We start from the raw sequence: 12,014 nt of genomic DNA, 5'->3' as shown, positions 1-12,014 counted from the left end.
CAGCGCTTTTGTTGAAAGCTAATCAAAGTTTAAGCACAGCAGTGGCAGATCAGGAAACAGTCATAGTATGGACATGTTTCTAATGGTCAAATGAAATGGTTTTGGGAAGTGGTTTTGATTATCAAGTGGGTCAATGGCTTGAGAGGTTGAGTGCACATTTTACATGTTGATCCTTGGTTCTATAAATGCATTCATTTACCAATAATCACAAATGATAACACCTATTTAGTTTTATGATTTACGGCAGCCTAAAAGCAACACGAGGCAGCAGGCCTAATTACTTTGTGCTTCCTCTGATCGAGGTATTGATTCCTTTAGGGTACTTTCCGCACACCAGTAGTATCCTTACACCAATTTTCTGGAAAAAAACAGGGCAAAATTAACCGCTCTATGCCAAGTTCCTATTATGTTTAACCTTTATCATGAAATTCAGCATCAGTCAGTGGCAATGAAACTAGGGATGCTCCGATCCGCCAATTTCGGGGCCGATCGCCGATCACCGATCGCCGGAATCAGTATCGGCCGATACCGATCGCCGATCCGATCGAGTGGGCGGGGCCTAAATGGAAGATTTAAACATCACTTTAAAACTTCCATTTAAAGTGATGTTTAAAACTCAGTTAATGGGGCTCATTCACTGGAGCTTCCACAAACAACAATCAACTTAATGATTACATTCAAATTATGTACATTATTCAAGTTTACATTCACTTTGGATAATAACACGGGAGAAATTAGCGGAAGCGCTCTCTTTTCCTCTCTCCCTCTCTCTCTCCCCCCTCTCTCCCTCTCCTGACAGCCTGTCAGTATCTCATGCAGCTCACTGATCCAGTAATGAGTGACCCGACAATGAAGAATAAATATATTTATAATAACTAGTTTAGCTTGTTCCAGAGGTAGATAAAATAGCTAAGTGTGTTAGGTCTAACTCTTACGGTACGTCCACACAGCAGCTTTTCAAAAATCTTGAAAATCTTGGAGCTGGGCGTGTCTGAAAGCTTGGGGATTTTTTGCGAGCAACGCGACCAACAACCAATCACATGAATCTCCCGCCCCCGACATACAAAGCAAAAAACCCCGGGGATTTTATGCGAGCAATATATATATATATATATAAACTCCCCAAACAGGCGAAAACCTACCAGTTTCACCCACTGTCTCTGCCACCTCCCTCCATGCCTGGTTCCTCCGGTTTGTATCCCGTTAATAGTTCTGGTCGTAAAGAACCGGGTGATTTGCTACCGTAATTTCTCGTTTGGAATATGAGGAAATTAACTGCGGTCTGGTTCTCCCTGTGTGTGTGTTTCGCTCCACTTACCGGTCCGGCGGGCGGAGCTGCAGGATTTCTGCTTCACACACGTTGCATACCGCTATTTTACTGTCTTTTTCGGACACCTTAAAATAATGCCAGACCGGTGAAGCCATTTTGGCGAGCTTGTTTTGCCGCACACAGAGAAAAGTGTCATGTTTTTACGTCATGCGATCGGCTCTCGCGATCGGCATGTTTAGAGAGCACCGATCGATCGGTAGAGAGTGAGTATCGGCCGATATCGATCGGTGCATCCCTAAATGAAACCATTCCAAATGTCCCTCTTCCTGTTTTATTCTCTCACTGAACTTCTCTGATTTGTTCCATCTCATTTCCACATGGAGTTGGGCAGAGAAAACTGAAAGCACTCGAGTATTTCATCTTAATTTAAACAATTTCGTGTTATTGCTCACTGCTGCGCTTTGGAATTTAAGCTCTTCAGACTTAAAAGTATTGTAAAGATGAAAAGCAGGAACAGCAGATGAAGGCTTTGCAGAGATGGACAGTTAGAGACTACTCCAGTGTAATTCATATTTTAAGTGATACTTCCATTACTGTAGTGGAAATGTTTCTCTGTTAATTAAAGTATGGATGACAGTTGGTATCACCCTCTGCAACAGATGAAGGTCACACGTGTGAACACGGATGTTATTCAGCCTTAAAGCTAATGTTAGGATGGAAGTAAATGTGTGTAGTAATTAGGGCCGGGACTCGATTAAAGGGACTTTCGTGGGGGTAAAAAGGTTCTCATGAACTAATTTGAGTACCGGCTCTTTTTGGTGTGAACGCGATAAAAGAGGCTAGCTTCCACGCTAGCTGCTATATGTTTTGCATTGAGGTGATACTTGAGGCTTGATGTGCTGCGGTGATATGCGAATTCCTTTTTGCATAATTTGCACACAACCGTGCTCTTATCGACGCTTCCATCCGTCCGTTTTTTAAAACAACATTTCCCACTGTTGTTCACTGTGGTTTGTTGTTGTCTGAAGTCATGAACGTTAGTTGGTGCTCCAGTATAATCGGTACGCCTGAAACTCATCCAGTGAGAAACGTTCCGCGGTGCAAAAATAAGTGCGATTAAAATGCGTTAATTTTTTTAACGCGTTAATTTTTGTGTAATTAATTAATCTTAATTAACGCGTTAAAGTCCCGGCCCTAGTAGTAATTTAGCCCTGCATACATTGGTTTCAGACTTATTCTGATTTATCATCATTTAGAATAAATAAACAAACTTTGTTTGGATTAATTACATAATTTGATACTTATATTTATCTGAATATTAAGCACAAATAATACTGCCAGGAATTAGTGCTATGTTTGAATGAGCAGTTAATTAACGTCTAACAAAATACGTTTTCCCGCCCTACAATTTGAGGTGCACAATCATAGTTTAATCCCCAAATTAATCCTGTGTCATACGAAATCCAACACGATTTATCGGGCCAAGATGTGTTCACTGGTATCTGACCACTATCAAAGGAAGTTGATCTTGCTTATTCCTTTCAACATTCTTTACTGATATTACTGACATGTACAATTTTCATGAAAGTGATAGAGAAGTGAATAGAATTATTCAATAAATGCAAAGTTACATCAGCTGGTGTTAACGGATTCTCCCCCCAGCCTTTTGGCCTACACATTACATCAGTTATCTAACGGCAGCAGTAATGTTGTATTTCTTTATACTACTCCGAAGTCCTCAGCAAATCAATGGGACATCATCTGCAAGATGAAACCCTCCACCTGCACACTAGACCCTCTACCCCAGTGGTTCTCAAAGTGGGGGGCATGCCAGGGGGGGCGCGAGAGACCAGGAGGAAAAATGTTTATATAAAAAAAAAAAAAAGATTTAAAAAAATATATATATATCATAATTTGAAAATGTATTGATTCGAAAATAATATGATACAGTACAGTACTATTACGTCTGGGTCTCTGTGTTTCATTAAAGCTCGGCTCTGTGTGTGTGTGGAACGAGCCATTTTGTGTGCGCGAGAGAGAGCGCACCGGTACCGGAGATCGTTGTTGTTAGCTTCTGGTGCTAGCGAGCTACGCTAACGGATGTAAGGAGTTTTTTCAACAACAAAGTGGAGGAGAGTCCTCTCCTGTCAGACTGAGAGACTCAGTGAGCTAAAGGACTCTCTCAGTGTTATCTCAGTGGGTCTCAAACGTTTTGGTCACCATTAATGTAAACAATTATTTCCGAGGCACACATTTATATGATCATTATAGTTATAAAAAAATAAGAGAATAAATGAAAAACAGCTATGAAATACTATATGACAGTAAAACAAGAATAAAGTTTAAAAGGGTGATTTGTAAAATATCCATAAAGAAGAAGTAAATCTGTTTACAGTTCTGTTTCAAATGGGTGTTGAGAGATGTATCCATCTCTTAATTTTGCTCTCAAAGTGCACCAGATTGATGCATTTAACTTCAATATTTAAAAAGAAATCTTCCCGGACGAGCTTGCCCCCGGACCCCCCTATGTGAGGTCCACACACCACCTATAAAAATAGCACTTGACCCCTGCTTACACCTATATGCCGTGAGCTGATATCGAGCCTTCATTGTAACAGTTGCGGGTACATTGTGTATTTGCGTGGGGATTGTTGCAGTAGAAAATGCAACTGTAGCGACCAGTACATTAATGGGAAACCCTAAATGTTTGAGCACCCTCTATGAAACGTCAAGCTACCCCACAGCACCCCCAAAATAAATCTCTGGCGCCGCCACTGAGCCTGACAATTTGTGTTGGGGGGGCCCGACTGTTTTTTTTCTCCAAAGGGGGGGCCTGATAGAAAAGGTTTGAGAACCACTGCTCTACCCACAGCCCTTGTCAAATCGAACATCTCGGCTATAAGACCCATGATCAGCGACGTCATCAACAGCTCCCTCAAGGCTGGTCATGTTCCATCGGCTCTTAAAACTGCCATCATCAGACCCCTTCTCAAAAAAAACACCCTAGACCCAGATGTCCTCGCCAACTACAGGCTCATCTCCAACTTCCCATTTCTAGCCAAGGTAATGGAAAAAGTAGTTGCTGCCCAACTTCAGGACTATCTACAACTAAACGGCCTCTTTGAAAAATTCCAGTCCGGTTTCCGTTCCGCCCACAGCACTGAAACAGCTCTGGACAGGGCCACAAACGACCTGTTCAGAGATGTTTTCGAATCAGTTGGAGCAAGTATTTTATTACTAATAAACACCTCTCTTAGCTCAGGATGTGTCCCACCTGCCTTCAAACATGTCATGGTCCAACCACTACTTAAAAATAAAAATCTCGACCCCTCCATTCTTGCAAATTGTAGGCCCATCTCCCAGCTACCTTTTTTATCTAAAACCCTGGAGTGAGTAATCTATGTCCAGCTGCAGTCGTTCTTAACCCACGCATGGCATCCATGAAAAGTTTCAGTCTGGCTTCAACCCCATGCACAGTACTGAAACAGCCCTTTTAAGAGTTTTTAATGATCTGCTCCTAGCTGCCGACTCAGGTAGCCCAGCCGTCTTGGTGCTGTTAGACCTGACAGCTGCCTTTGACACTGTGAACCATAGCATCCAGTTGTCACGGCTTGAACAGTCTGCAGGCCTCACAGGCTCTGCCCTTGCATGGTTCAGGTCCTACCTGACAGACCGTAGCTTCTCAGTGCAGCTAGGTGCCTTCTCCTCTGCTAAAGCCTGTCTTACCTGTGGGGGTTCCCCAAGGCTCTATCCTGGGCCCCATCCTCTTTTTATTGTACATACTGCCCCTAGGTTCAATTCTCACTAAACACAATATTCCCTTCCACTGCTACGCCGACGATGTACAGATCTATCTGCCTCTCAAAGCAAATGTCAAACACTCACTACAGCAGTTGATGGACTGCTTAACAGAGATAAATCCTGGCTGAGCCAAAATGTCCTTAACCTCAACGAGAGCAAGACCGAGGTCATCTTTTTTGAACCCCAACCTCCAGCCTCTGCGGTTGATATTCTGGGCTCACTCAATGAAAACATCCTCCCCTCTGTCATGAACCTTGGAGTGACCTTCAGTAGCACTTTTAAATTCGACAAGCAGGTCAGAACCGTAGTCAAATCCTGCTTCTTTTTTTTTTTAAATAAGATTATTGGCCAAAACCAAGTAGTATTTATCTTTTAAAGATCTAGAAAGGGTTATTAACGCCTTTGTAACCACAATACTGGACTATTGCAACGCTCTGTATGTGGGTATGGACCAGGACTCAATTAAACGCCTGCAGCTAGTCCAAAAACGCAGCTGCACGTCTTCTGACTGGCCACAAAAAGTGTGACCACATCACCCCAATTCTGGCCTCACTATACTGGCTTCCAATTCGGTTCCGAATTGATTTTAAACTCCTTTTATTTGTTTTCAAAGCCCTAAATGGGCTGGCTCCTGCCTATATAGCCGAACTCCTCCATCGCTACACCCCAGCCAGAGCTTTAAGGTCTGCTGACCAGCTGTTGCTGATAGTGCCCAAGACCAGGCTCAAAACCCGAGGTCACCGAGCCTTCGCAGCAGCTGGCCCCAGGCTCTGGAACACTCTGCCCCTCCATGTGAGGTCGGCCCAGACACTAGGGGTTTTTAAATCCTCACTAAAAACGCACTTCTTCTCCCTGGCCTTCTAGTCAGAGCGGAGCATGACACCTGACTATTCCCTGTATTTTTGTTTTTTATATTTCTGTTGTAAATTATTGTCTTTTATTGTGATTGTAGTAATGTGTTTTTATTACATGTACAGCACTTTGGCTCGACCAAAAATCGCTTTTAAATGTGCTATATAAATAAGATTTGATTTGATTTGACACTGGATCCCCATCTCTCCTCATCCTCCTGGATCTGACTGCAGCATTCGACACTGTCGACCATAACATCCTCCTTCAGCGCCTCGAACACACCATCGGACTCCGCCCTGAGCTGGTTCCAGTCCTACCTGTCTGGAAGAACAGAGTACGTCTCCTTGTGAGGTGCGAGGTCCCAGACACACCCTGTCACCTGTGGTGTCCCTCAAGGGTCGGTCCTCGGGCCCACTCTGTTCACCCTGTACACTCTGCCCCTTGGCCGTGTCATCAGCCAGCATGGAATATCATTCCATTGCTACGCTGATGACACGCAGCTATATATAAAGACAGACCCTATCCCACATGCTTCCTCACTGTCACCATCATCATCACCGTTCCCATCAACATCCATTAACACCTGCATTGAGGAGATAAAAGCTTGGATGCAACAAAACGTCTTGCAGCTTAATAGCTCCAAAACAGAAGCTATTTTAGTTGACATCTGACCTTTGACACCCACATCAAACAACTGTGCAACGCTCTCCTCATCGGGACTCCTAGCGGGAGCCTTCAGAAGCTCCAATACGTACAGAACAGTGCCGCTAGGATCCTGATGAGGGTGAGAAAATAAAACCACATCACACCCGTTATTCATTCCCTCCACTAGCTTCCTGTCTCATTCAGGATTGAATACAAGATCGCACTACTGACCCATCAATGCATCCACGGGAACGCTCCTCCATACCTGAAGGAACTTCTCACATCACAAACCTCCACACGCAACCTCCGCTCCACAACCAACCATTGGCTTCGCCCCCCGGGGACCAAACTCTGCACAATGGGGGATCGGGCTTTCTGTGCAGCTGCTCCTCACCTGTGGAATTCCCTCCCAGACCACCTGAGGACTCCACAGACCACTGACGCCTTTAAGAAAGGCCTAAAAACCTTTCTTTTTAAAAAAGCTTTTGATTCAACTTTTGTTTCTTTTGTTTGTTTTTATTATGCCTCCTGTAGCACCTTGGGATTGCTGTTAGCAATGAAAGGTGCTTTACAAATCGAATTTATTATTATTATTATTCTTTGATTTTATGTTGCAATATTGCAATCAAAATGGGAAAATGGGATGGATGGCAAACACACATTTATGATTCGCTATGTCCTGTTTTGTTCAGCAGGATAATCTCCACATATTAAAACCACTTTGAGTCATTGCTATTCTAAAACCTTCTTTTGGTAAGCAACCAGAGAGAACTGACTGAGCTCCTTTAATGCTCAACCACCGTGCCTGACGCTAGATTGACCCGGAACTGATTCGCTCAGTATCTATGAATAAATTAGCTAAATAAATAAATACATAATTAAAAGGCCTAAGCAGCTGCCATCTCAATTAAGGTTACTCAGCATTTGGCCCATGAGGGAAAAACAAGGTCTCGTTTGATCTCCAAGGTAATTTCTGCGCCATCGCTCACACACTCACATGGTTCCTCTGAGGGACACTCCTAGTTACATGGGACACACACGGAACGGGGACACACACACACACACACACACACACACACACACACACACACACACTATATATAAGGGATTCCACAGTAATTTACTTGTTAATTAAAATAAATAGTATTTAAAGAACTACAGCTGCATTACTCAGGTCAATTTCACCACTAAGAAGCAGGTGTTCTCATTGAAAGCATGAGATAAAAGATCACTACATAATTCACATAACAGTATATATTTTCATTACTTATGTATGTCAAAAGAAACCCTCACAAACGCTTTCTATAATTAAGTATGTACAGCATATGACACCCTCTGTCCTTAGACCCTTAGAGCATACAAGTAAGAACTCCAAAACGAAGCCAACAATTATTGTGGAAATATTGTCAGCAACATCAGGGAGAGCAACAGAGGGATCCCTATCCCAGGACGGAAAGGCAAGGTGTTGTGTGTATAAAGAATACATTTACAATCCAATGATAAAACTCACAGGAAATAAACTCATTAAGGTCTAATATAAACGGAACATTTAACACCTACTTGCTCTTCAAAGGGGTCCCAAAGAAAGAGCAATACACACATAAGTATAGGAGGCGTGTAAATAAAATGTCGTTAGATGTTCGATCAGCCGAAAAATAGCAAAAACCGCCACCCGCCTTTCTCCCTACTATGTATCAGACCCCTTTATTGTTTCACACTGCAACATTTATTTCCTCCTCATCTTATTCTCAACACACACACACACACACACACACACACACATACACACACACACACACACACACACACCTCTTTTGCCCTGGTTGTCAAAGGAGCACCTGGAGATGTTGCTTGGTGCTCATCCTTAAAATGAAATAAACCTTAACTTTTGAGGGGGTCTTGACTTTATTTGCCAGACACACGGCACTGAACACACATGCAGAGGTGAACACAGAACACACATGCAGAGGTGAACACAAGACAACATTAGCACGACCAGTAATCCTACAAGCTGTCATCACTACCCTCCTGACTGTTCTCCTCACTGTCTTCCTCTCTGTCAGACATGGTAGCTGATGATGTAGGCCTACTTCTTTCTCTCTTGTTGAGTCTGCGATTAGCTGCTTGCATCCACAAGTCAACAGCTGGGTTTGGGTCGAAAGTCTCTGTTGTCATCTTAGACAAGTGGATAATCAAATAAGTATGTGAACATAACCAATAACCTACCATAGCCAATAACAAATGAATGTAACTTATTTTATTTGTGTTGTTCATTCATATCTTATTTTACCTTAACATTTATTTATGCATTTTTTTTTTTTTATCTCTCCAGTTTTAAAGGATATTATTGGTTACTGTCCTATGGTATACATTGGAATGATTTTAAACCTGTTTATCCCAATAATTATAAAGGAGTGCCTTGGAAATATGTGTTTACATAAATTGTGACCAAACTGTTTGAACTTAGACTAAAGTGAACTATCTAAACACTCAGAGTCCTTACCTCACTGAGCTGTAGTCATCAGCCTCTCAGTCTGACTGGAGAGGACTCTCCCATCACATCTTCTTCTTATATCCGTTAGAGCAGCTAGCACCAGATTCTAATAACAACAGCGGGCGGTGCGCCCTTCTCTCTCTCCCTCGCTCACATTTTGGCTGTGAGCTGCGGGCGCCAGATAAGCCAACATCCCCCATTTTCATCACTTACAGCGCCCATCGTACAGGGCAAATGCAACGTGTAACCGGGGTGAAAAGGGTGTTACATTTACTTAATTATGAATATTGTTACATCAAGGCCGAAAATTAGGATGAGCACCTACGGTCAAAAATGTTTTTTTCCCTCCCCGAGCTGCCAGCGCAGCGCCTCCACAGATCTGGCGCCCTAGGCGAACATCTATAACGCCAGTGCTACGGGGCGACCCTGAGTTCATATGCAACTCGCAAATATCTCTCTCTCCTCTCTCCTCTCTCCTCCCTTCTCTCTCTCTCTCCCTCTCTCAATTTTGGTACGCAAATGCGCCTTTTTTCAAATGACCCGGTGCTCTTTTTTTGGCAGAGGTGCGCATGCGTACCTGCGCACCAGTTATGTGCAGCCCTGGTTATAAAGCTATGTCATGTTGATGGATAACCTGGGTAGATCTGAGAACAGAAGAAGATGAACTGAGAGGTCGACCACGGTGACCTCGGGACCACACACACACACCTTTATTTTGACGTCTGTGGCTGATGCTAACCTGATAAGTCAGTCTATTTAATCTTCAGCCAAACAAACACATACAGTAACCAGTTATCATAAGCACACACACAGTTGGTAGTTATCCTCAGTAAACTTATATCAGCCCAGAACAACAAACTGATCTCTTGCCAAACTGCCTGTGTTACACTGGACTGAATACAGATTATTTGTTATGAATCTAGGCTGGTTTACGTTCACCATGCCAGGCTGAACTGATTATAAGCAGAGATAAAACTGATATGCTTCTTCCTCTAGTCTGACTCTATACATCTCATCAGACTGCAGGTGCATTCTCCTGGCTAAGCACACAGTGTTGCCATATCATCACCAGGCAACCAGACTCTCACACAAACACAGCAGCCCAGAGGAGAAAACACTCCAAATGATCTTACCTTGCCAAACTGTTCAAAATATTGCTTCACGTCTTCAATTACTGTGTTGGCTGATAATCCTCCAACAAATATTTTCTTTGTTCTCGTGACCATCTGAAGGAAGGGAGACACAGAGAAGTAAAGCAGGTTAGCAACATTTACATAAGAAATGAACAATTCTTAATAACAATTATTTCTATGTACCGTTTGTTTTAAGAAAAAATCTAATACAAAAACATTCACGAAGCGTCTCCTATTGTCACATGAAGAAAAAAGATTTAGGATAACATGTGTTGATGCTAATAAAGAAAGTATGACCAGTATTAAATTGGCATCTTTATTCAAATCTATTGCTCATCCACCAATTGAATGATACACGTACATGAAAAAATGACATGGTAATATCCATTCAAGGTGAAGCCGTGTGTAAAAGAATGAATGACATATGTAAGCACAAAGCTTAGACTACAGCTCTTTATGGGTCTGAAAATACAATCCAAATGTGAATTATATAATTTTGGTAAAGGACAATCGAATAGAGAACAGAAACTCTGAAAGCAGCAAGAAACTCCCCCAATAACCGGCAACCACGATGCTGAGGCTGATTATAGCTGACATTTTTATCCAAAGTGACTTACATTCCACTCAAAACTGTAGATATGCCTACAGGAGCAATTTGAGATAAAGCAAGGACACTTCAACGAGTTGACTGCAGGGGATGGGGATGGAACCACTGACCACCTCTGATTGGTAGATGCCAATTTCCGCCCCAATAATAATGCTAATTATTAGGGATTATCGATCGGCCGATCGGTGGGTGCTCTCTATAAAGGCCGATCAGGAGAGCCGATCACATGACGTAAAATACATGACACTTTTCTCTGTGCGCGGCAAAACAAGCTCGCCAAAATGGCTTCACCGGTCTGGCAGTATTTTAAGGTGTCCAAAAAAGACAGTAAAATAGCGGTATGCAACGTGTGTGAAGCAGAAATCCTGCCGCTCCGCCCGCTGTGACGGACCGGTGAGCGGAGCAAAACACATACTAAGAGTTAGACCTAACACACTTAGCTATTTTATCTACCTCTGGAACAAGCTAAACTAGTTATAAATATATGTATTCTTCACTGTCGTGTCACTCAGTCATTACTGGATCAGAGAGCTGCATGAGATACTGACAGGCTGTCAGGGGACGGAGAGAGGGGGGGAGAGAGAGAGGGGGAGAGAGAGGAAAAGAGAGCGCTTCCGCTCATTTCTCCCGTGTTTTTATCCAAAGTTAATGTAAACTTGAATAATGTACATCATTTGAATGTAATAATTATATTGGTTCTTGTTTGTGGAAGCTCCAGTGAATGAGCCCCATTAACTGAGTTTTAAACATCACTTTAAATGGAAGATCCCCATAGGCCCCGCCCACTCGATCGGATCGGCATCGGCCGATACTGATTCCGGCGATTAGTCACAAAATTGGCGATTACCAAACAGCCCTATTTTAAGACCGTAAAAGCAGCAGAAGTAGTTAAAGCCTGATACCGATTGGGTAAAATGTCACAGCTGAGTAAACCCTGGCATTGCTGAGAGCTGTTTACTCAGAACAGTAGGAAGTAAAGAACACACACCTGTTCTATTTCAATCTTACGCTAGCTCATTTGGAGGATAATACCAGCACTAGAGCCAGGCACCATTCATCTTCATAATGAGGATGGCCACTGCCATTATTATGACTGCAGCTACAATAAATACCCAACTGGAGAGTTAGCAGTGTGTGAGTAAACTGAGATGAATGAAAGTTCTCCATATTGCATCAGGATGACTATTGTCTCACAGTCAGCGTGGGACCAAT

At 42.8% G+C, this 12,014-nt stretch overlaps 1 protein-coding gene across 1 annotated transcript in view; it reads right to left on the bottom strand.

Moving 5' to 3' along the window:
- Positions 1-12,014, bottom strand: part of LOC117539744 (RNA-binding protein Musashi homolog 2-like) — a 220,597-nt gene that overhangs the window by 160,257 nt on the left and 48,326 nt on the right. Inside the window, 1 exon segment of the mRNA XM_034206024.1 lies at positions 10,196-10,288. Coding sequence (XP_034061915.1) covers positions 10,196-10,288 — 93 coding nt within the window.

This window comes from Gymnodraco acuticeps, unplaced genomic scaffold (assembly GCF_902827175.1).
Source record: "Gymnodraco acuticeps unplaced genomic scaffold, fGymAcu1.1, whole genome shotgun sequence".
In the NCBI taxonomy this organism is placed as follows: Eukaryota; Metazoa; Chordata; class Actinopteri; order Perciformes; family Bathydraconidae; genus Gymnodraco; species Gymnodraco acuticeps.
This window is presented reverse-complemented; position numbering and strand designations above follow the sequence as displayed.